General features: G+C 54.6%; 2 protein-coding genes across 15 annotated transcripts in view; both read right to left on the minus strand.

Annotated features, from left to right (window-relative positions):
• Positions 1 to 71: 71 nt before the first annotated feature.
• Tnfrsf25 (TNF receptor superfamily member 25) lies at positions 72 to 5,126 on the minus strand. 7 transcript variants are annotated; one of them, XM_050153252.1, is made up of 9 exons: positions 4,553 to 5,126; positions 3,955 to 4,081; positions 3,626 to 3,760; positions 3,177 to 3,329; positions 2,145 to 2,207; positions 1,814 to 1,912; positions 1,555 to 1,592; positions 908 to 1,091; positions 72 to 758 (listed from the first exon to the last, which is right to left on the minus strand). In XM_050153252.1, the coding sequence occupies exons 1-9, from the start codon at positions 4,583 to 4,585 to the stop codon at positions 430 to 432; spliced, it is 1,161 nt and encodes a 386-aa protein (XP_050009209.1). In that variant the 5' UTR covers positions 4,586 to 5,126; the 3' UTR covers positions 72 to 429. The 7 variants fall into 7 exon arrangements, with proteins under 7 accessions (XP_050009209.1, XP_050009207.1, XP_050009205.1 ...); XM_050153250.1 differs by having other exon boundaries at positions 1,814 to 1,909; positions 2,148 to 2,207; positions 3,955 to 5,126; XM_050153248.1 differs by having other exon boundaries at positions 2,148 to 2,207; positions 3,955 to 5,126.
• Positions 5,127 to 5,280: 154 nt separating this feature from the next.
• Plekhg5 (pleckstrin homology and RhoGEF domain containing G5) overlaps positions 5,281 to 24,096 on the minus strand; it is a 43,416-nt gene continuing 24,600 nt past the window's right edge. For 6 of the 8 annotated variants that reach the window (XM_050153238.1, XM_050153237.1, XM_050153236.1 and 3 more), the window contains 20 exons: positions 21,244 to 21,373; positions 15,250 to 15,349; positions 14,842 to 14,902; positions 14,448 to 14,539; positions 13,594 to 13,730; positions 13,163 to 13,311; positions 11,411 to 11,620; positions 11,137 to 11,328; positions 10,803 to 10,898; positions 10,142 to 10,192; positions 9,883 to 10,032; positions 9,513 to 9,623; positions 9,264 to 9,413; positions 9,046 to 9,183; positions 8,815 to 8,934; positions 7,778 to 7,910; positions 7,578 to 7,693; positions 7,317 to 7,498; positions 5,942 to 6,706; positions 5,281 to 5,674 (listed from right to left, as the gene is read on the minus strand). In XM_050153238.1, coding sequence (XP_050009195.1) covers positions 5,665 to 5,674; positions 5,942 to 6,706; positions 7,317 to 7,498; positions 7,578 to 7,693; positions 7,778 to 7,910; positions 8,815 to 8,934; positions 9,046 to 9,183; positions 9,264 to 9,413; positions 9,513 to 9,623; positions 9,883 to 10,032; positions 10,142 to 10,192; positions 10,803 to 10,898; positions 11,137 to 11,328; positions 11,411 to 11,620; positions 13,163 to 13,311; positions 13,594 to 13,730; positions 14,448 to 14,539; positions 14,842 to 14,902; positions 15,250 to 15,349; positions 21,244 to 21,373 — 3,093 coding nt within the window. In that variant the 3' untranslated portion in view covers positions 5,281 to 5,664. Of the gene's footprint in view, positions 5,675 to 5,937; positions 6,707 to 7,316; positions 7,499 to 7,577; positions 7,694 to 7,777; positions 7,911 to 8,814; positions 8,935 to 9,045; positions 9,184 to 9,263; positions 9,414 to 9,512; positions 9,624 to 9,882; positions 10,033 to 10,141; positions 10,193 to 10,802; positions 10,899 to 11,136; positions 11,329 to 11,410; positions 11,621 to 13,162; positions 13,312 to 13,593; positions 13,731 to 14,447; positions 14,540 to 14,841; positions 14,903 to 15,249; positions 15,350 to 21,243; positions 21,374 to 24,096 lie in introns of those variants that run through there. The other 2 variants (XM_050153230.1, XM_050153232.1) reach the window with 1 other exon arrangement.

Consider the following 24,096-nt stretch of genomic DNA (forward strand, 5'->3'; position numbering starts at 1 on the left):
GGTCGTGGCGGATACAGGAGGAGTTGATATAGGAGCCACCAAGACCACTGGTTTCCATTGTGAGCCCCAGTTCCCGAGGCGTCAGGACCCCTAGCCAACTCAACGCCCAGGGAAACAAAGGGAACTAGAGCGCCACTCAACAGCCCCAGCCCCACTGAAACACCAAGAAGCTATTTAAGATATTTAATACCAACTCCAAACTCAGGTTGATAGACAGTTGTGCAACTGATCATTTGACCCCTCTTGATATTTCTTCCCTTAGCTGGAGCTCCATAGGGCAGGTAAGCAGGGGCGAGGACAGCCGGTGCTGCTACGCAGGACCGTGCTAGGGGGGTAGTAAATGACATAAAATGTCTACACGCATAAGTAACGATACTTAAGGCTCCTGCAAGGGTCACTAGAATAACAACGTGACTGGTGGGTCTCACATCACGGGCCGTGCTGCAGGCGGCTGCGCAGGTCCTCGGCACAGCCTTCCAACCCCATGCGCTCCAGGGCCGCATAGACGGCACCCAGGCCTGCAGGTTGCTGCTGGCGCCAGCGCTTGAGCATCTCATACTGTTGGTCTCGGAAGCGGCAGATCTCCACCTCCACAGCCTCAATTTCTGCCTCCCGCAGCCCTAGTGTGCGCACAAACTCCTTCCACCGTCGTGCTGGGACAGCATCCATCACATCATAGAGCTGCGGGCCAGGCTGGAGCATAGCAGCTGGCGAGCCTGCAGGGGGCGCTGGCGAGAGCGGAGGTGCCAGAGGAAGGCCTGAGGTGGGGTCAGGGAAGTGAGGTTGCTTTCCCACGAGGCCTAATGGACTCTTTGGGCAGGCCAGATATTACTCAGTGAGGACAGGAAGTCCACCTTGGACTTGGGACGACGGAGTCAGGCCTTCCTTAGCCACTTCAATCACTTACCGAGAGTTGCGTTTGGCGACTGATTCCAGGGCTGTGGAACCTGGTTGCAGGCCATCTCCTGAGTCTGGGATAAACCAGGGGTCCAGCTGTTGCCTACCAACTGGACAGTGGTGCATACTTTTCCAGTACTCCCTTGGGGTGCCAGGAGGGTGTGGGCACTGTCTGAGGCTGAGGGATGGGTAGTCTGGAGTGGGGAGAGGCACCAAGTCAGTCATGTGTATCTAAACAGGCCCCTTTGCTAGTTTCTGCCCAGGGGGTGGCCATTCCCTGGCTCAGGAGGCAGAATCGCCTCCCCTAGGCTCTGGGTATAGTGCACGTGCGCGCGCGCACACACACACACACACACACACACACACACACCACACACATACACACACACACACACACACTCCTGTGGCCCAGCAGGGGGCTACTGTGTTTGCCTGAGGTCTGTCCCCGAATCCTTTGGAGTTGTTCATCCTCTCAATGTTAGGCCTGGGGCACTTGTCTGAGAGCAGGTGCTGTAGCTGGTCTTGTCACTGATAACTCATCTCTTTGACAGAAGACAGCACTAGTCTGTTAGGTCTAATCTGTGCTAGCAACCACGCAGAGCACTAAGGACTGTAACTCTCCTAGTTCCAGAAGCTTCCCAGTCCTGAGATAATCACCTGTGGTGAGGTCAGGGTCTCCATCGCAGTTGTGTCTGCTGAGAGAGAGACAGACAGACAGACAACAGACATGCCATGTCAGCAGCAGCCAAGGCCCCTGGACTTAGGTGCCAGTCCAGGCATCTTGAGTCCCCTTTGCACCTCATACTCCTTCCTTCAGTTTCCCCTTCTGCACAGAGTTCCAGGGGCTCTAGACTACCTACCTAACTTTACCCCATGTCTCTGGTAACGCATGTGTGCAGTACATGTATGGACTTACCAGGAACCACAGGCTTGCAAGGCTGGCGTTGGCAATATGAACATATCAGGGTGGCCCCAAGCAGGAATGAGGTCCCTAGAAGCACCTGGACCCAAACTACTGTGAAAACAGTAACTGGTGAGTGCCAGCCAGCAGCCACCCCCTCCATCCCAGCCTGCAACCACCCCCTCCCCACACTGGCCCCTCCCCCCAGCTTGCAGCCATGCCCTCCCCACACTGGCCCCTCCCCCCAGCCTGCAACCACCTCCTCCCCACACTGGCCCCTCCCCCCAGCCTGCAGCCATGCCCTCCCCACACTGGCCCCTCCCCCCAGCCTTCCCACTAGAGTTACCACCTACTCCACTTCCAGGCACAGGCTGTTCTGTAGGCGTCGGGACAGATTCTGCAAAAATCCCTGCAAAGGGAGTGGGGCAGGACTGAAGGTTACCCAGGACTGCCTGGTACCTTTCCCCATCTTTTAGGAGGTGGGGCGTCTATTCCGTGAGCCTCATTCCGTTGTCCATTCTCTGAGCATCACTGAAATGTCACTTGGGTCACTAATATCAACCATCACTCTTGAGCGTCCAGCTAGATCCACAAGAATGGGAGGTATGCATCTTAAGTTCCTGAGTGGTCCTCACACCTAGAATTAGTGTCTGTGAGGTAGGTAGCAGATAAGCTAACGGTTGAGCCAGTAAGGTGCCTTCCCCTTATTACAGCTCTGGGAAGGCGGCACAGCACCCTCATGCTCAGAGGGAAAACTTGGGATTTCAAGCAGCAAATCCAGTCTCAGTGCAAGCCTCGGAGCTTGTAACCAATAGGAGGGAGGAAGGTCTAAGGGACACTGTGACAGAGGTGACAACCTTTTACCAGCCTGTTGTCTGAAATGTCACTTCCATGGCCCAGCCAAGCTGCCCCCACCTACATCTTTAACCATCTCTAAACCAGTAGCTCTGTCCCCAAAGTCCCCACCCTGCTCCCAGCCTCCTACTTGGGGCAGCACATACAGTCACTGCCATATTAATTGAGCCATGCAGATCAAGAGATGGTTTGTTTCAGGGAAGGAGAGGAGGGAGATGAAAGAAAAGGGTTTAGGGGAGCTGGAAGGATGGTTGTGCACACCTTTAATCCCAGCACTCAGGAGGCAGAGGCAGGTGGATCTCTGTGAGTTCAAGGCCAGCCTGGTCTACAAAGTGAATTCCAGGACAGCCAGGGCTACACAGAGAAACCCTGTCTCAAAAGAAAGGAAGGAAGGAAGGAAGGAAGGAAGGAAAGAAGGAAGGAAGGAAGGAAGGAAGGAAGGAAGGAAGGAAGGAAGGAAGGAAAGCCGGTCGGTCTTAAGGGTAGACATCCCAGGATGGGATGGGGTACCTGGGGTACTCACCGAGGGTTGGGGGAGCAGTGCAATCTGAACATGAGAGGCAAGACAAGGGCGAACTTTCCCCGCATGGCTCGGTGGAGCAGACACGCCGGCCTGACTGGCAGCCACAGCGGGTATCCGACACGGCTGAACAGTTCTCCAGGGTCACTTGGAAAGCTGTCAGGGGTGCAGGAATATGGGGACGTGGGTGCGTTCAGGCTACTGACCTCCACAGAGAGAAGGAAGTACTAGCTAGCCCCACAGGTAGAGAAGTAGGCAGCTCATAGCGGACCAGAGGCCATGGCATGTGAAACAGGAAGGCCACAGGGGAAAGGAGAACATTTGGAAGCAGAATACATGGTGGCCACGAAGTGGACTGAACACAGGGACCTCACACCCACAGGCTGGGCCCAAGCCAGCTTTCTGAATGGCCTGTCCGCAAGAGCCCCCTGAGCCCTGGGCAGGCCCCTCACCCCCTTCATCACAGGCTTGGCAGCGGGTACAGTCGGTCTTAAAGTGGTTTCCCCTGGTTAAGAAGGTGCCCTGAGGACAGGGAAGGCAGGTGGAGTTGCCACAGGGCTCTGTGCAGGGGGCCTTCATGTAGTGTCCTGCGGAACCCAGGCAAGTGTCAGAGTCAAACCATCCTACCTGCTTCCCACTGGTCACCATCTCTCTGGCTCTCTACCTGCCTCCCCCCCTGTGGCTGCCACCCCAGCCTCCCTGGACCCCATCCCCAGCCTGTCCCACCCTCCCCTACCTTCCTTTTCCCTGCTTCGCCCTTTTTACCCTTCCAGCCACCTACCTTTTGGGCAGCCCCTGCAACAAAACCGGCCATCCCTCTTCTGTGAGTCATTGGCACAGTCACACGGGCCAGGAGGGCTGCTCTGGCCCTGGCCCGGGGGCAGCAGCAGCAGTAGCACCAAGAGAGCCTGGGGAACATGCGGCTGCTGACCCCAGGGTGGCTCCCAGGTTCCTCCTCTATCCCAGAGCCTTAGCATCAGCTTTCTCAGGCTTCTGGGCATAATGGGACGCCCATGGGAGGGGGAGCGGGGCCAGTTTCCTTCTCGGTCTACAGACCCAGCTTACGCACGCACAACACACGACGGTCCCTTGTCAGCCCTTCACCCACTTCCCCCACAATCATCAAGACGGGGGCCCCCCTGCCCCCATCCGTGCCTTCTGCGATATGGAGGCCCCCAGACCCTTCTTTCCCCCGGAGCGGGAGCGTGTGCTTCCTCTCAGCGGAAGGGCGCGCCCGAACCTAACTAGGTCGGTGGGTGGAGGCAACCCAGCCCTCAGGGAGGTCGGAGTGGAGGGCACCCCACCACCAAGCTTCATAGACACTTAGCTCCTGGGCTGCAGGACAAGGCTGTTTCCAGGCCTCCCTCGATCCCACTCACCTCCTTCATGTATCCCCGTGGCAGTGGCTCCATGGCGGTCTGTACCGCCTAGAACCTTTTAGTGCTACTCTGGTCCCGCAGCCCGGGGCTTCCCCACTAGCCCAGCCCGAGTTCCTAGCCCAGGCCTGCCCGCCCGCGCCATCCAGAAAAGCCCGCCTCAGGGGATGGCCAGGGTGGGGTCTGCGGTTCTTCCGCAGTTAAGGGGGCGTAACTCTACCAGAAAGAGACCTTCCTGGCGCGGCTCGGGGCACTTCAGGTACTGGAAGCTGACACAGGCTTTGACTAAACCTATATAGGACATGGTTGCATCCTAACCCCACCCTCGGGCTAGCTCCAGTCCTGAGAACCGTTTCTTAGAGGTGGGTCCAGGGCAAGTGTCTTTTCTCTGGGCCTGGAGTATTTGGGATGGGGTTGGGAAAAGTTAGGTCTGCGAGAGACCTACATCTCCCAGAACAGCTGGATGTGGAATCTGGGATGGATGGAGCCCTGAGTTAAACAATACCGTCTAGAATCTAGAGTCTAGAAGGGTTCAGCAAGGGCAGGGAGCCTGGGGGCTCCAATTTAATGGTGACCTCCTGGTTGTGGCAGGAAACAAGTTGATCTTGGGGTACTAGCTTACAGTATCTTCCACAGGGGCCCCACTACAGCTGGGACCCACACACCCCAGCCAGCTCAGTGCATGTGAACAGAGAAAGGATCTGGTTCCAGAACCACAGGACTCTCTCCCGGGGAGTATAGACAAGTCTTTATAAAAGAGCCAAACTCAATAAATACGCAGCTTGACAGAGTCCAGCCCCAGCCTCAGAGGCGAGCATGAGTTCAACCAAATGAGGGTGGTGGGGGAGGGCTGCTTGGGAGCCTCGCCCAGAGGGTTAGGGCCAGCCATGTCAAGAGCAGAGGAAAAGAGGCTGCCTGGGCAAGGGGTGGAACTCGGCAGAGTCCTTCTCCATTCCGTCCAGTCCAGCAAAGTGCAAACTGGCCACGGGGTGATGGGCAGCCATCCTGCCCGGCAAACGCGCACACGCGGCAGCGGCGAAGCAGGTGCCATACCCCCAGGTGGCAGTGTTCTCTGCTGTCCCTTAGTCAGTGGCACCCTTGGGGTCTCCTTCCGCTCACACCTCCCTGTAAGGGGCGGGGAGAAAGTCCATCCTTGGTTGATGCCATTCATGAGATGGCTTTAGTTAACTCTGCTCTCCCCCATGGTCCTTTGACCCCTCCCTGCTGCCTGCTACAGATAGTCCACGGGAGCTGGGGCAGGTCTGAAGCTCCTTTTCACACTCCATCCCCACGCTGATGCTCGCAGTCATGGCTACATCACTACCCACCCAAGACTCAGTACTACCCACGCCACACTGAGTCATCTGGTCCTCCCCCAGCCGGGCCACTCACGAGGCTGTGAGCGTGGAGTTAAGCAGCAGGGTGGTCCTGATCCGATAGAGCTGGGCCAGGGTCAGCTTCCTGTGCTGAGCGGAGATTCCTGGGGGAGGCTCAGGCTGCACCCTGGGAGCAACCCCTGAAGGCATGTCTCTCCTGGCACAACCTATAGGTCCCCTGGTCAAGTGGCTGGCTCTGTTCTCAGGTTCTGACAAGTCAGAGCCACGGCTAGGGCCACAAGCCCCTGGGCAATTCCAGCCAGGTCCACCTTCCTGAAGGGAGCTCCGAGTCCTAACCCCAGGGGCCGTGGTGACAAGGCACAGTTCTGACAGGCTGCGGCTGGGGGCTGGGGGCACTCCACGGGTGGCAGTTCCCGAGAGAAGCTGTAAGAGACTAGCCTCAGATTTGGACTTGAGCAGGCAGGGCAGACGAGGGATCAGCTGGACAGGAGTGCGGCGGCGGAGGCAGGGTGAGGGGGTCTGTGGTAACTCTGGGGGCTGGGGCACAGGCACTGGCTCTACCACAGGGGGTGGAGCCACAAAGTCTTGCAGAGAAGTGGGGGACAGAGTGCCATAGGCAGAGTCCATGGAACAAGAGCGGCCGTCCACCGGGCCCAGGGGCAGCAGCTCGCTAGTGGGAGTGACGGATGAAGCCGTGGTGCTAAGTGAAGTCCCGTCCGACTGGGAGCTGAAGGGACCACGGTCAAACTCCGGAGAAGACAGCGTCTCCCCAGGCTCTACCACAACCATGGCCAGGGTCTCCGTGGAGCCATCTGAGGCACTGTAGGGGCAGAAGGAGAGTCAGCCAGCCAGAATATCCCTAAAAAGCCTAAAGCAGCCTAGGGAACCAGGGGCTCTGAGGTCAGGGCTTTCGTCACTGACCGGAGACACCTGTGCGTGGCTGCAGGCAGCGGCACACAATGGGTCCTCCATGCCTGGACTCTGGTAGGAGACAGAGCTGTCCCCTAACAGTCCCACTGGGTTCACAGCATGACGCTATTCAGAGGGCAATTCCTATGTCCTGGGCTGCCTGGGGTCACTTATCCTGATGGGCCCTACTGAATGCTCTTTATTGTGTGTGTGTGACCTGGTCTGGCTGTAGAGCCCCAGAGCTCGCTACAAAAACCAGGTTGGCTTCAAACTTCTGGCAATCCTCCTGCCTCCACCTTTCAAATGCTGGGATTAGAGTCATGTATCATAGCTTGGTGGGTAGATTGTATGTCGACCTGTCTCTTTTCTTCTTCTTTTTCTCTTTTTTCTTTCTTGAGACAAGGTCTCACTTTGTTGCCCAGGCTGCCATACACTTGAGATAATCCTCCTGCCTCAGCTCTCAAATGCCAGGATTATAAGCACGAAGTTCGAGTTTACCGGGTAGTCTTGGATAAACGTACCAGTGCTGAGAGTTGAGGCTGTTGCTGCTCTTTCGCAGGATGGTGGGGGAGCTGGCGGCTGAGGCGCTGCTCTCCCCCTCCTCTTCCTGTTCATCCTCCTCCTCTTCCAGGCTCTGCAGGGGCTGGCTGCCTGGATGCTCCTCCTGGGCACGCAGCTGTGCACGCAGCTGCTGCAGCTGGTTCTGCAGGGTGAGTGGGCAAACAAAGGATGAGCTGTGAGCAGCAGACCCCAGTTCCCTGCACCCATCACTCTGTTCTCACCTGAGCATTGTAAATAGTGTCCACCCAGCTTCGGCATAAGGCCTGGCTGCTGGCCTGGAATGTGTAGGCCCCCACAGCACTGTGGAATTCATTCAGGTAGATGAGGAGGAAGGAGCCTGGTCATGGAAGGGCCAGGTTAGTATCAGAGCCCTTGTCTGTGGCAGCCCCTTGACCAGGAACAGGGGGCCAGAATTCCTCACCAGGGTCCCGAAGCTCCCGGCATACAATCTTGTCCACCAGCAGTGGTGGCCTGATGACCTTGGTTCTCTCTGCTTTCTTCACAGCCTTGGTCACCAAGAGCAGATCAGTGAACAGGAAGCAGTACACATCCATCTGTGGCAGGAAGCAAGAGCTGTCGGGTCACGAACAGGACCCTGAGGTCACTGAAAACCTCTGCTGTTGTTCATTTTCTGTTGTTGATTTTCAAGACAGGGTTTCCGTGTAGTCCTGGCTGTCCTGGGACTCGCTCTGCCTCTGCCTCCCAAGTGCTGGGATTAAAGGCATGTGCCACCACTGCCCAGCTTCATACTTTGTAAATTTTAAGCAGGTAACCAACTCTGCTGTGACATCTGTCACGTGTTCTTAGGTCAACGCACTGGTTAGTTCCTGTGTTGTTCTTGTTTCTAGAGACAGGGTTTCTCTGTGTTGCCCTGGCTGTCCTGGAACTTGCTCTGTAGACTGAGCTGTCCTTGAACCTCTGCCTACCGAGTGCTGGGATTAAAGATGTGCACCACCATGGCCCTGGTTAGTTTCTTTGTCAGTTTGACATGAGCTAGGGTCATCTAGGAAGAAGGACCCTCAACTGAGACAAATACTTCCAGATTAGCCAGTAGACAAATCTGTGGGGCATTTTCTTAATTAATGATTGATGTGGGAAGGCCCAGCCCATCGTAGGCAGTGCCATCTCCGGGCAGGTGGCCCTGGACTGTATAAGAAAGCAGACTGAGCAAGCTAGAAGACATCCTTCCAGCATGACCTCTGCTTCAGCTCCTGCCCTGACTCCCCTCACGGATGGCCTGTGACACGGAAGTCAAAGAAATGTTTTCCTACCCAAACTGCTTCTGACCATGGTGTTGTATCCCATCTATCAGAAGCAGACCAGGACAGTTATCACATAATTAACTAGGCAGCTATGAGCCACCGACTCAGGCCCAAGGGGGAGCCTCAGGAAGGATGGTGCCTACAAAGCAAGAGCAGGCGGGGCGAGGGCTCAGGTGCAGGGTGGTCCTGGGGTCACCTTGCTGTCTCTTCCCTCCTTCATCCTCAAGCTCCCTTCCAGCAGCAGCTGCCGAATCTCTTCAGGGGAGGCGCCAGGCATGGGTGCGGTCAGGTCCAGATGTAAAAATTCCTTCAAGAGCTTTAGGTGGAGGGTGCAGATGTCAGGAAGGTCAGGGTCAAATCTGAGAGGCCCCCAAAGGAGATCTGCAGAGCAACCACCCCCTCTACTAGCTACAGGCTCGGTGCTCACCTTATCCACCTCCTCATTGCTACCCTCCACAACCTCGTAAGCATCGATCCGGCTCACCACCCCGGCCAGCCGCTGGCGCTCCTGTCGCTGCCGCATGCATGCGTTCACGTGGTGGATGAAGCATTCCACAGAGCTGATCTGAAGACAGACGATAGGGTTTAGGGCCAGGATCTGGGAGAGACACACACTGAGGGCGGTATGTTCACAATTCGAGTTACCATGGTGACCACTGCTTCCTTGGCACGCGGCTCATCCGTCTTCCTCAGCACTGACTTGAGCAGCAGTGGGTATTTCGTGAGTCGCTGGTGGGGCTTGGCCAGCATGTCACTCAGCTTCAGGCGCTGACACTGCTGGTGCTTCTCAGCCCACTGTAGAGCGGGGGCGGAGCTCAGGCTTAACCTCGCCCCCTCAGGCCCCGCCTACCCAGCTGCGCCCAAGGTCCTGCACCCAGAGCTCCAGACCCTCACCGTGACATAGGCGCGGAACAGGTCGTTGTCGCGCAGCAGGCCACGCATGTATTCCATACAGCCCTCCTCCTCCATACAGTATCGGATGTATGGCTTGAAGAGCGAGCCGAACTGGTCCGGGGCAGAACCACAGCACCTGTTACTTCAGGATTTCAGGGGCCCCAGGGGCTTCCCATACCACCCCGGAGGGGTTTCCAGGACAGGATACTAAGTCTCAAAGATACCACCCATAATCGGGTGGCAAGGACTCTAACCCAGGTCACCAACAGGTACTACTTCCTCTCTTGGCCACAGAGTTAGTGGGAACTAGAGGGAATGGACAGGCAGACAGGATCTAGCCCTGGGGGATTTTCAGTGTCCCTGCCCATACCATTTTGAAGCCTTTGAGAAAGTCCCCAGGCTGCAACAGCGCCCGCGTGCGCCGCGCCTTCTCCAGCACCGGCACCATCACGCTGCCCCACAGCCTGCGGTGCAGCCGCACAATCTCAGGGATGTTGCTGAACAAGCGTTCAACCTCCACCTAGGCGATCACAGGCGCGGGTCGGCTCCGCCCCGTCCCACCCACTCCTCCCTGCTAACCCCGCCCCTGACCCGTACCTCCCCCGACGCCGCCCCAGGCCAGGTCGCACCTCACACAGGAGCCCCGACTCTTGCAGGTTAAGAAGACAGCACAGGAACAGCTGTAGGGGGAGGGGACGCTGCAGCAGGGGTAGGGATGGCGTTCCCAGCCCTGAGGCCCTACCCAGACTCTTAATTACCCCTTCCCCCTAAGGCCCTTAAGCAGCCAGAGAGAAAGAGGGTGTCTGGATCGCCAGACCCAGAAGGGCCAACCCAAGCATGGTCCAACTGGGGGGAGGGGTCACCCTGACTGTTCCCACCAGGAGGAGAGCTGGTGAAAATGGCTTCTCAGCAAACCTGGAAGGTTCTGGGTCACCTCTGCCCTGGTTCCTCCTTCCTCCAGGGCAGGTGCTCGCCCTCCCCTGTTTAAATCCCCTAAGTGCCTATCCACTCTCCGTTCCTGGTGACTGGACAGACAGCAGGTGTTCAGAAACAGCCGTTGAACAGCTCGGGCCTCACCTAGGATAAGTCAGCTTCACCTGGCCGGCAAGCCTGATGTCCCGTCCCCGCCCCCTCCCGCCCCACCTCCCAGACACCTCAGAAATCCACACGCGGGACGCAGCCTGGAGCCCTTTGATTTCCCTGCTTTCAACCACCGTCAGGTAACCGCCCTGCTTAGCCGAGGGTACACCCAGCACTCAGCTGGCCGCTGCACCCGGGTCCCACACTCACGTTGGTGATCACACGCAGCTTCCGGATGTAGGAGACTTCTGTATGCAGGAGTTCCCACACTGCCTCCTGTTGGTGGCACTGCCGCCGGGTCAGCTTCTACAGGGAGGGGCAGGACAGGTTAGCCAGTAGCCTAGGATGTGTGGGGACAGTCACGGAGGGTGGGCAACCCTGCACGCAACGTCCTCATTTTCTTGACAGGAACACAGAGATCCGGAAGGCGAGGCATCCCCATCATTTGGATTGCGACTGTCAAGATACCCAAGCTAACGCCACTGTAGTGGGCCTCCTCTACCACGCCACAGCCAAGCGGCCCCCTTCCCCCAGCTCCACCCACCTCATGCCCATCAATGAGCTCCCTCCAGCTGTCCTCCAGCCTCAGGCTTGAGTTATCTTCATCTTCATCCTCATCCTCTTCCTCCTCCTCCCAGGAGTCATGGTCAAAACGCAGCCTCCTGGGCATCCGGGGTAGCCCGAAGAGGCTGTAGGCATGCAGTTTGCCCTCCAGCTGTTCCATCCTGTCCACTTCCTGGAAGGAGACCCAGGGCCAGGGTCAGAGTCAGGGTCAGGGTCGGCTAGCTGCTCTGCCCTGAGCCCTTGGCGCCACATACCCGCCCAAAGGCACTGGTGCTGGGGCTGGAGCTGAAGAAACCGCTGAAGCGACTGGCTGCCCGGTTCTTCCAGCTCTCGCTGCTCCCACTGCTGGTGCCTCCACCGCTGCCAAGAGGCAGAGAACAGCTGGAAGGCGTGGAGGGCTCCTGCCCCGGGATGCTCGTCTCCCCCAGGAACTCAGACATGTTCTTGCGACGGCGGCCAGGGGCCTGGCCAGGGAGGAATGGTCAAGCGCAGCTCCCACCGGCCCCACAGCTCCACACCGGGGCTTCCGGGACACAAATCAACCACGCAGGCAGAAGTGTCTCTGCATCCTTGACCCAGGCTACCACCTCCCGAGACCAGATGTCCAGACACTGCCCCAGGCCACCCAGCCATAAGCAGGGAACAGGTAGGAAGAAACTCAGGGTTACACACACACACACACACACACATACATACACACACATACACACACACATACATACACACACATACACACATACACACACACATACACACATACACACACACATACACACACACATACACACACACATACACACNACACACACATACACACATACACACACACATACACACATACACACACACATACACACACACATACACACACACATACACACACACACATACACACACACATACACACACACACACACATACACACACACACACACACAGAAGCCCCCACAGCAGAGCTTCAAAAGGTTCCATTGGTGCTGAAGAGATGGTTCAGCAGTTAAGAGCAAGAACAAAGAACACTGACTGCTCTTGTGGAGGGCCTGGTTTGGTTCCCATCACCTACACGGTATCTGGCAACTGTAAGAACAGTTCCTGGGGATCTAACGCTCTATTACGGCCTCCAAGGACGCTGAATGTATGTGGTACACGTACATACATAAGCAAAGCCCTCATACACATAAAGTAAAAAAAAAAAATCCTAAAAAATTTAAATGCTCACCGGGCAGTGGTGGTGCACACCTTTAATCCCAGCACTTGGGAGGCAGAGGCAGGGAGATCTCTGATCTCTGTGAGTTTTGAGGCCAGCCTGGCCTGTGGAGTGAGCGCCAGGACAGACGCCAAAGCTTCACAGAGAAACCCTGTCTTGAAGAGAGCGAGAGAGCGAGAGCGAGAGAGCGAGAGAGAGATCTCTAAAAGAGCCAGGAGTGGTGGTGCATGCCTTTAATCTCTTGGGAGGCAGAGCCAGTGTGATCTCTGTGAGTTTGAAGTCAGCCTCCTCTATATAATAAATTCCAGGGACAGGCAAGGATACACAATGATACCCTGTCTCAAAAATAGATGACAGATAGATAGATAGATAGATATACACACAGATAGATGATAGATAGATAGATAGATAGATAGATAGACAGATACACACAGATAGTTAGATGGATGGATGAATAGACAGAACAACAGAAAAGAAAAGGGACAAGACCCACGAAACATTCATACCCAGTGGGTAACACATTCTGACTTCCCAACACAAACATGCTGTTGGGAAACCTCATTCCTCCTGCCCCACAGATAACATACCCCACGTCCTCTGACTCCCTGGGCACTAGAACAGAGACAAAACCCACCATCTAGACCAGTTACATACAGAGAGAGACCCCTGTTCTCACAGCCAACCACACCTTGCAGAAATGGGACCCAAGCCCCAAGAGTGATGCCGAGGAGAGTCCAACATGACTCTTCCTTAGGAGGTTTCCTGCCCTACATCCGTCCCGACAGGCCCTCCTGCTCACCAAGATGTCCAGACTGTTCTCTCGGCGGCTCTGAGGGTCCACACGCTCCGATACAGGTGGCCCAGCTCCTGTGGGCCTCAGGATGGGCAGACTGAGGGACTTGGAGTCCTTCACTCCCTGTTCCACTTTGCCTTCATCTCCCGGCTTGGCTAGCATGGCATGTGGAAGCACAAGATGCCCTCAGTGCCCAAGCACAGGAGGCACAGAGGCCCTAGTCCCCTGTCCCCTGAGGATTCATGTCTAGGCCTCACTACCCTCCCTGGAAGCCCCACCCTGCCAACCCAGCAAAGACACCTGTATGTTAATGAGTCTGTTCAGGAGCATGGCCAATGGGAACCTGAGCCCAGGAAAGACTCCACAGCCTGGAGGCCCCAACAAGCCCCAAACACCCCACCCAGCTAGCTGGCCCTGGAGCCTGCTGCTCTGCTCACCTTTGACCCTCAGGTAGTGTCCTCCAAACCTGTAGGCCTCAAATGTGAGGGACAAAGGTGTGTTGGATTGGTCCAGGTAGATATCCACTTTACCCAGTGCAATGCCTTTCCTTTCGAACACAGGCAGGAGCACCTCCCTGCCCCCAGGAAGAAATGCGTGTTTTAAGGGAGCAATCATGTGACTCCCCAGCCCATCCACAGACACAGTTCCAGCCACCTCCCCAATAAAAACACAAAACGCAGCAGGCACAGCATCTCACACACAGGTACAGACACCCGCCCCCAGGGTCTTAGAGGTCTCTCTTGGGCACACACGCAGGTATAGACACCCGCCCCCAGGGCCTTACAGGTCCTCTCAGGCACACACGCAGGTACAGACACCCGCCCCCGGGGCCTTACAGGTCCCTCTCGGGCACACATGGAGGTACAGACACCCGCCCCCAGGGCCTTACAGGTCCCTCTCGGGCACACACGCATGTACAGACACCCGCCCCCAGGGCCTTAGAGGTCCCTCTCGGGCACACACTCAGGTAAGGCACCCGCCCCCAGGATCTTAGAGGTCTCTCTTGGGCACACATGGAGGTACAGACACCCACCCCCAGGGCCTTACAGGTCCCTCTCGGGCACAGCTGTACAGTCAGGATTAGAGTGCACAGGTGAGCCTCGTGACCGTGTCATATCCACATGGGTCTGCCCACAGGAAGGGTGTGCACATACATGGGAGTGCACAGACACACGTATACACACAGAGAGACGCAGGCAGACGCTTGCACACAAGCACATGCACTCGCGCGCCAGGAGCCTTGACAAAGGAACTCCATCTGTCCTACCCCCACTTCCTCCTCAGGCCCTACCCCAGTGACTTCTTCTTCATGGCTGGCACAATTTCAGTTTCAATGTCCACGTTGAGGTCAAATTTCAAAGTGAAACACTCCTTGCTTGGGTCCTGAGGGTACATGTATCTGTTAGCATCTCCACGGCCACCCCACTGCTTACCTGACACATCCTGTGGTCCAGATAAATCCCAACAGGGGCTCCCTAGTCCTACTCTTACTCCCAGAGTTCCACCGGCCCAAGGAGTTCCAAACCCGCCCCCGCCCCCATCATATCTGGGATATGCAGGCAGCTCTGAGCTCATCTAGACCCCATCTCTGGCTGGAGTTCTCAGTAGGGAGACCAAACTCAGGGAAAGAAACGGCCTGGAAGAGAAGGGGGTTTTCTGGGAGCAAAGCTCTCCTGGCTCCTTACATCCGTGTGCCTCCTTCTTGCTTTCTTCTTGGAGATCTTTAGGCCGGTGCTCTTCCGGTCCCTGTAGGGAGGCAGATGTTGAGGTGCAGGTGGGTCCTTCCCAGTGTGGGATGTAAGTGGGAATCTCCCACCCTTGATCATTTGGAAGTTAATTTGGATGCATTCTACCAGGCTGCCTCTGTGGGACTGTCTGCCCTCTGGTGGCCAACAAGGGAATCACACACAATGGTTAACTAGTCAGGATGAGCCAACCAGGCGTGTTGGCCTGAGCAAGGGTCATTTCCTCTAGAAATCAAGGCAAGGCAGGGGTGCAGAGGGATCAACCACTCGTCTCTGGAGAAGGACACTGAAGTGTGTGGTCCCTGGACTCACTCCTATGGTGAAGCTCTGTTCACAGACCACACCTACCCTCTTCCATCCACACAGTCCTCCTCTTCCTCCAGATCTGCAGCAGGGCTAGTGCGTGGGGGACAGGAGCGGGTGGAGACATTCCGGGCCAGGACAGAGCCTTTGAAGAAAGGGAGCAGGGGTTACAACCTGACCCTGCTCCCTCTATGGTCCATCCTTAACCCTGAAATCGGCCTCTTCCAAAGGCAGAGCCTGGAGCTCCCCAGCGGCTCAGGCCCTTCAGTTCTGCCAAGAATGGGATGTTCGTTATTATCTATTTCCCCAGACCCTGAAGGACCACAGGCCTTTGGATGACATACCAGTGATGCCCCATTCCAAATACAAACCCACCTGTAGCCTCGGTTACCTTTCCACAGCACAAGGATAAGAAAGCCATGCATCAGTGGCTGTCTCAGACCGGGACCAAATCCATAGATCTTCCTTTTCAGCCTCCCCTCCCCCTCTACCACAACCACACCTGAAGTCCCAGGAGCCCTGGAGGAGTGGAGAGTCCCTTTGTGTCTCTAACCAGCTGGGAACGGTGACAGTCAGACTGGGTGTCTGCCAGAGCCAGTCTCTATTCAGCAAGTGAGTGTAAATCCCAGGATCCATCTTTGGAGGCCCCTCCCTTGTGCCCCTTGAACCTTGGTCCCTCCCTGAGGAGGGTCAAGGTAGCCCGCCAAAGCTTGACCCCTCCCCAGAAAAGGTCAAAACCACTCCCCCAGGCTATTTAGGACTGCTTCCCCCCCCCCCCAATTGGTCGCGTTGGCAGCTTTTCGGTTCCCCTCAGGGCCACCCGAGAGCTCAGGAGTCCAATTAAACCTGGATATCTTTTAATTTCATTTGGTTTGATTTGGCTTGATTGGGATTATTTTGCGTCGGCAGACAGCTCGCATTAGAAAATAATCCTAACATCTTAGAGGTCCACGGGGTGAGGGCAACCTTTCCCATGGCCCACAGCCACATGTTGAAAGCACCCTTATCCATCCGCACCCCTTCCCCAGCTCTCTGTGCCAGGCTACAGCGGCTGTGTCTTGGTGAGTCCCTTTTTTTGTCCATGCTATAGGGTTTTGGGGAATCCATTCATGTTTACTTTTGTCGATTATCCGACTTTTGTGGAAGACGAGGGTCATGCCTAGAGCCTGACCCAAGCGGTGGAAGCTAACTGAAAGCTGAGGTGGATTTTGTTTGTTTTAGGGATGCCTGGCATTCAATTTTAACAGCCCCGTTCTGGTCTAAGAGCTTTTTTTTTTTTTTTTTTTTTTTTTTTTTTTTTTAAAGTTTTTCGAGACAGGGTTTCTCTGTAGCTTTCGAGCCTGTCCTGGAACTAGCCCTTGTAGACCAGGCTGGCCTCGAACTCACCTGCCTCTGCCTCCTGAGTGTTGGGATTAAAGGCGTGCGCCACCACCGCCCTGCGGGCATATCCGCCATCGCCCTTGGACTGCCTCTTACAAAATCTTTATAAATTGGGATGCTAATTTCTCTGTGCACTAAGATTTGGCCTCAATACGATCTTGACAATGGGGCACGTTGGCCACCAGAGGGAAACCTTGAGCTTACCGTCCTCCGGGACTTAGAAAATTTTGTCGCCGTGGGGACAAGTGGACAGAACTCTCCAGTGTCTGGGCTCTGCGTTCTCGCCCCTCCCTCAGTAGCCAGTATCTTGCAGCGCCTCCAAATTGCCGGTCATCTGGGAATTGAGACCCTGACAATTCCAGCTGGATCGTGCAACCAGAGGCACTGGCCCCTCCCCGCCCCAGCCCTCACTACCCACCCCCTCCTGAGGAGCGACGTTCTCCACATTCCTTTCCTACCCTGCCCTCACCTACTCCCTCACTAGCTAACCGGAAGTTCAAGAGCAACGGTCCCCTCACCCACCAACCTCCCTCCCCAGCGTCTCCCAACCCTTGGACCCCCTGTGCGCACTGGGCTAGCCCCGCCCATCCCTCCCATACCAGGTCACCAAAACTGCCCACATTCCATTTTCTCTTCCAGATATCTCTCAGATGGAAAAGCGGCTGGGTTCCTTTTCTGCTAATCCTCCTGCTTATATTAAAGAGTTTCATTATCTGCCCCGGGCCTACGATCCGACCTGGCGTGGCTACCATGTCATCCAGGCTTCTCCTCTCACTCCTGAAGAGCGAGGTAGGAGCCAGTCAGCAGCTAGACAGCATGCAGGACCGGACTCATCTGGCAGACAGTACGGTTCCTGTGGGGGAAGTGGCTGTGCCAGCGACAGAACCGCACTGGGATTACCAACCTGGTCAAAGCTGCCGACAGAGGCAGGACATCATGGTTTGCTGCCTCCTTTAGCGTATGGAAACGGACTCAAAAAAAAAAAAAAAGTAGTTAATTCTGACAAACTTAGAGAGATCACACAGCTAGCTGACAAAAACCCAGCCATTTTTTAAAATCAGTTACAAGAGACTATGGTCCAGTATACCAGGCTAGATCCAGCCTCCCCAGCGGGAGCCACGGTCCTAGCTATCCATTTCATTTCTCAGTCAGCACCAGATATAGGAGAAAGTTAAGAAAGGTTGAGGAGGGTCCCCAAACCCCTATACAGGAATTGGTGAAAATGGCCTTTAAAGTTTTTAATGCCCAAGAAGAAGTAACTGAGTCTCTACAACAGACAAGACAGGCAGCAACCCTGCAGGCTCAAGCCTTAGCAGCTGCCCTAAGGCCACTGGATGGGGGACAAGGGAAGTCAACCATGAGGCTCCATCCTGGTGGAGCCCAGCCTAAGTCAACCTCACCCGCGGGCTGCTTCAAGTGTGGCCTAAATGGACCTCCTATGAGGCCATGCTCTATCTTCCAGCAACCTGGACAGTGGAAATCACAATGCCCCCATGCGGGCTCATCCTCTATGCCACGCCACGAAGGTCCAGCCTCACCAACATCAGCAAGTTGTGCCAGCCTTTAAACTTCTTAGCCTTGCAGAGGATTGATGCAACCCAGACTTGGTAATTTCCGTAACCCTATCTGAGCCTAGGGTAAAGCTGCAGGTAGCGGGTAAGTCCATTAGCTTTCTTTTGGACACGGGAGCTACCTATTCTGTTTTAACATCTCACTGGGGCCTTACGTTCCCCTCATCAATTTCGGTTATGGGGGTAGATGGGACCCATTCCTCCCCACTTAAAACTTTGCCACTGAGCCGGGCGATGGTGGCGCACGCCTTTAATCCCAGCACTCAGGAGGCAGAGGCAGGCGGACCTCTGTGAGTTCGAGACCAGCCTGGTCTACAGAGTTAGTTCCAGGACAGGCTCCAAAGCCACAGAGAAACCATCTCAAAAAAACAAAAAAAATAAAATAAAAAAAAACTTTGCCACTGCCCTCAGGAAACCCCAGGCAGCGTATGCAGTGGTCACTTCTACTGACACAGTCCAAGAGACCCGCCTGCCAATGGGAACCTCCTCACAAACGGTTAAATTAATTGCCTTGACTAGAGCACTCCAGATAGCCAAGTCCAATGGGCTAACATCTATACTGCTTCTAAATATGCCTTCTTAATAGCCCATACCCATTCTGCACTCGGGATGGAAAGGGACTTCCTTACTACCAATGGCACTCCCATAGTTAACCTTTTGGAGGCCCTTCAGCTCCCTGCAAAAGTAGCCACTATTCACTATGGGGACACCAGTCCTCTAAGGCTGAATATGTGGCCCGGGGGCCTCCAGCTCCTCGGATTCCACCGAACATATTTTGTTCTTAACTCCCTCCTATCAGCCCTGTTACCAACCAGAAGAGGGACAAGCTCATAAAAGGGGGGGGGGCACAGAAACAAAGGATGGTGGCTCTATTTAAATAACCATCGCATCCTTCCTCAAGACCAGGCATTGTCGATCATTTCAGACATCCACCAGACCTTACACATGGGCCCCAAAGCTTTGTTCCGCTTCTTGGAGCCCCTTTTTGACCCCACCCATCTCTGACATCGTATTTCATAGGTTCACTCCTCCTGCCAGACCAACCCACAGTGGGCTCTCCACATACATCAGTCTCTACACCAGCTTCGTGGACACCAACCAGGTGAATATTGGCAGGTTGATTTCACCCATATGCCTACTCATAAAAAACTCCATTATCTCCTAACACTTGTGAACACTTTTACAGGACGGATAGAAGCGTTTCCGGCCTCCAGGGAAATGGCAGATGTGGTAGCTCAGGTACTCCTGGACCACATCATTCCTGGGATGATCTCATGGACCATCCAGACGGGCGATGGGCCAGCCTTCACTTCCAGAGTCGTGGAGCTTATGTCAGAAGCTCTCAATATCTCCTGGAAATGCCACACCCCCTTCCATCCACAATCCTCGGGAAAGGTCAAGAGGGCCAATGGGCTCATCAAACAACAGCTAATCAAGCTCTCCATAGAACTCAGGTTATCTTTGCCCTCCCTTCTCCCCATTGCCTTTACTCACCTCAGGGCCACGTTCCCCTAGGGCCTGAGCCCTTTTGAGCTGCTTTATGGCAGGCCCTTTCCCCTTAACCATCACCTCCCAGTTCAAACTCCTCCACTGGTGGGTACTTACCCTACCTCTCCCTTTTAAGGTCCCTCCTCTGTTCACACGCTGACAGTTGTCTCCCTGCCCCCACTCCAGTGGACCCTAATGCCCCTAAACCTGCCCCGCTCTCCCCAGGGGACAGAGTACTCCTCAAACACCTAACTCCTAGGTCTCTCGAACCTCGATGGACAGGACCTCACATGGTAATCCTCACCACCCCCTCAGCTGCCAAGCTCTTGGGATACCCATGCTGGTACCATCTCTCTAGGCTCAAGTGGGCACCTACTCAGGACACTTGGTCTGTCCAGCAGTTAGGACCTTCCACCCTCCGGTTTTCCAAGATGCCACAGTGAAGGGCCTCATCCTGGCACACTCATCTTTGGCGATACAAACAAGACAGGTAATAACAATATTTTTTTTTCTCCTAGACACCTGCCTTCTTATCTCCTTCAAGAAGCAGATGCCTGGCATCTCCGGGATGACCGTGTATAGGATACCTTTTCAGCCACACCTCTCGCTGTGTGGACCCACCAACACCCAGCTCTCCCCCCACGTCTCCCCGTGCCCGCAGGAAGTAGCCAGACTTGAGTCAACGCCCCTTTTCCAAAGAGAGCCTAAATGTTGGTCATAAGTATCACCTCAGCTTCCTATCACCCCTTATACAGTCTGGAATGTAAATCCCGGTCTCTGGCCTCCATCTTTGGAAGTCCTACCCCTGTGCCCCTTGAACCTTGACCCCTCCCCAGGAAAGGTCAAGACCACTTCCCCATGGCTATTTAAACTGCTTCCCTAAAAGAAAAACCACATGGTCCTGTCCCCCCCCCCTTTGTGGTCATGTTGGCAGCTTTCCAGTTCCCCTTGGGCCACCTGAGAGCACAGGAGTCCAATTAAGCCTGGATATCTTTTAATTTGGTTTGTTTTAATTTGGTTTGATTGGGATTTTGCGTCGGCAGAGAGCTCGCGTTAGAAAATATTCCTAACAGTGAGGTTTCTGATTCCCTTCCCCAAGTTCTTTTTTTTTTTCAAATATTTATTTATTATGTATACAATATTCTGTCTGTGTGTATGCTTGCAGGCACCAGACCCCATTACAGATGGTTGTGAGCCACCATGTGGTTGCTGGGAATTGAACTCAGGACCTTTGGAAGAACAGGCAATGCTCTTAACCTCTGAGCCATTTCTCCAGTCCCCCCCAGTTCTTTCCAACCACATTAGCCACCAACCTGCTCTCCTAGGCCAGTGGCCTGGTATGGAGAGTTCGCCCAGAAGCTGCTGGCCTCAAAGATAGGCAGAATGAGGAAGAAAGGGGGCTCCTGTGCTGACCCTGGCCAGCGGCAGGGACAGCTGCGGGAGGTAAGGAGGTTTCTCTGTAAATTTGTATTTCGTTCTTGTGTTCTTCACGTGGCCCTCCCTACCAGGGTTTCAATAGCTAACCAAGCACCACTTCAACCAAGCTAGAGAATTCTGAGCTGCCCTGACTTCTAGAGGCCAGGCCTGCTCTCAGGCTTACCTTGCGGGGGCAGGTCAAAGCGAACATGTCCATCATAGTGCATGGCGCTGTGGAACTTGCTGTCACAGGCCTCACACAGGTTGAGGGGCCCCCGGCGGTGTAGCTGCTGGCAATCGGCATGGTGGCATACCTGCGGGCGAAGGGTGCGGTGAGAACGTGCTCCAGACAGACACGCCAACACTCAGACCACTGCTGTGGTCATCCACCATCTTCTCCACGAGATGCCGTCATCTGGACAGCCTTCCCCGGGCACCCACTGCCTGTTTCCAAGGAATGAGAGAAAAACAAGCCCTGCTCCTGAGACTTCAAAGGATCAATGGTGGGGCAGGGGCTTCGGGACCTTTCTGGCAGGAAGAGCCCTCGGAAAGATGCTTGAGACTTCTTCAGTCAGTATCGGAACACCTTAAGCTGTGACCACCATGAAAGCCTGGCTGCTTGGGCCCTCGGCTCTCAGCTCTGCGGTCTGCCTGAGTCCCTGAGTCTCAAATAGTAGATTCCCCCTAGATTGCCACAGACACACGCGGAGCTCCCGAGGAGTCCAAAGCAGGTACTGTGGCTCACACGCGCGTGCAAACACACACACACAGCCCCGCCTGCCTGGAGACTAGATTTGTATCTATCATATTTATCTATATTTATCTCTTCCTCCCCCTTCCTAGAGAGCTGTCGGCTTTGTAACCTTCTAACTGCCAAAGACCTAGGAAATGGCCTGGCCCCAACACAGACCCACTTCGCTCCTGCTTTTCCACAAAAAAATTTAAAAATATCAAAAAAAAAAAAAAAAAAAAAAAAACAGAAGCTAGCAAGAAGCCCACAGCCTCCCAACCATGTCCACACCCTGGGCAATCGGGTCTTCCAACGATTGGCCCTGATCCAATCTGCAGCCAGCTCCTCCTCCCAGATCTGCCCTCACACTTTTACCCCAGACCTCCCATTTCCTGCAGGGTCAGGTTTCCCTCCCTCAGCACAGGGCAGGCTACCCCTCCGCCTCAGAGATAGTCCTGGGCTCTAATCTGCTCACCTCTCTCTTTCAGGGAAAGCCGCACAGGATCCATCTGCACGGCCTACACGCAATTCTCCACTCTCCCTGCCTTGGCCTTCTGACAGATCTGGGTTATCAGAGGTTTCCGTTTCGGGGTGGTAGGAGTGCTAGATAGGGCCTCACTCTATAGTTCAGGCAGGCCTCATTCAAATTCAAAGCAATCCTCCTGCCTCAGCCTCCCTAGCGCTGGTATTACAGGCATGAGCCACCGTGCCTGGCTCTCCCCCAGTTTTAAATAGTTCAAGCCCACAGAGAGTTATAAGAATAGTTCGGCCTTCTGGGTTCTGAGACTATCTGCCTCCTCTCATCCTTTGTCATTGTGTCTCTGGTGCAGAAATCCCACACAGCCCTGAGTAACAAGAGCCCAGTAAGTCCTCAACCATGAAGCATTCCTCTCTACTCTCTTCTCGGCCTCACCAAGCTGAAAGAACCTGTGATCCTCCTGATGCTGCCCTACATACAGGATCTAGGATGACAGGCCTGTACCACCAGTCCCAGCTGATGTCCTTCTCTTTTCTTTCTTTTCCTTTCTTTTTTTCTTTTCTTTTCCTTTTTCTTTTCTTTTTTTTTTTTTTTTTATTTTTCAAGACAAGACAGGGTTCCTCTGTGTAACAGTTCTGGCTGTTCTGAAACTCGCTCCATAGACCAGACTGTCCTCGAACTCAAGAGGATCTGCCTGCCTGCTGGGATTAAAGGTGTGCACCACTACCACCTGGCTTTTTTTTTTTAAATTGGGGTGTGTGTGTGTGTGTAGATCAGGGAAGAACCTTTAGGAAGAAATTCTCGAGGGTGGTAATGACACACGCCTTAAATCCCAGCACTCAAGAGGCAGAGGCAGATGGAAATCTGAGTTCAAGCCCAGCCTGGTCCACAGGAGCTAGTTCCAGGACAGCTAGTACTGTTTGAGATAGGGGGAAACCCTATCTCAAAAAACAAAAAACAAACAAAACAACAAAGAAAGAATTCCTACCCCGCACGGTGGGTTTCAGGGATTGCGCAGGGTCATGAGCCTCTCCCAGCAAGCACTCTTACCTTCTGGGCCATCTGGTATACCAGCTCCCCTTTCTTGTTTACATATAGATTTATTTACTTAGAAACGAGTTATTTCCTGCAATGCCCAGGCTGGGTACAAATGATCCCCTGCCTCAGCCTTCCAAATAGCTGGGACTTGTGCCGGCAAGATTTTCCTCAAAACCCCGCACAATGTCCAAACCTTGACAGAGTCCAACTATTGTCCTCTGTGCTCACACCTCTCCCGACCGACCGGCTCACGGCCTTCGCAAACCCTCCCACCCTGAACCCGACTGGAAATCTAGGCTCACACAAGAATCTTCATTTGCTTCTCTTTTTTTTTTTTTTTTTTTTTTTTTTGGTTTTTTGAGACAGGGTTTCTCTGTGGTTTTGGAGCCTGTCCTGGAACTAGCTCTTGTAGACCAGGCTGGTCTCGAACTCACAGAGATCTGCCTGCCTCTGCCTCCCGAGTGCTGGGATTAAAGGCATGCGCCACCATCGCCCGGCTGTTTCTCTTTTTTTACTCATAACATTGACTCTCTGGAGGTGTCTGAACATTTGACAGGACAGAACATCACTGATTCTTTTCATCAATACACCGGACATAGAGATCACTTGGGGAATCTCCCTAAAGCCCCTTTCCTCCTCATAGTGTGTGTGCACACGCCACACACACATGCGTGCACACATGGAGGCCAGGAAAGTGAGTGTGAGTGTGTGGGGGCGGGGAGGGTGGGAGTGTAGAAGAGTTTCAGGTTGGTGGTTTCCAGCCACCCAGCGTGCGTGCTAGACATTGAACC

Source organism: Alexandromys fortis, unplaced genomic scaffold (assembly GCF_014885135.2).
Source record: "Alexandromys fortis isolate MF-2015 unplaced genomic scaffold, M_Fortis_MF-2015_v1.1 scaffold_88, whole genome shotgun sequence".
NCBI lineage: Eukaryota > Metazoa > Chordata > Mammalia > Rodentia > Cricetidae > Alexandromys > Alexandromys fortis.

What these genes read in the sequence shown, in the direction of transcription:
- Tnfrsf25 (XM_050153246.1), bottom strand. Translation starts at nt 4,174, where the DNA reads ATGCCCAGAAGCCTGAGAAAGCTGATGCTAAGGCTCTGGGATAGAGGA. An exon ending in TTGCAGGGGCTGCCCAAAAG is followed by an intron (nt 3,761 to 3,954) that starts GTAGGTGGCTGG and finishes TGGGTTCCGCAG; the next exon opens with GACACTACATGAAGGCCCCC. An exon ending in CCAAGCCTGTGATGAAGGGG is followed by an intron (nt 3,330 to 3,625) that starts GTGAGGGGCCTG and finishes CACCCCTGACAG; the next exon opens with CTTTCCAAGTGACCCTGGAG.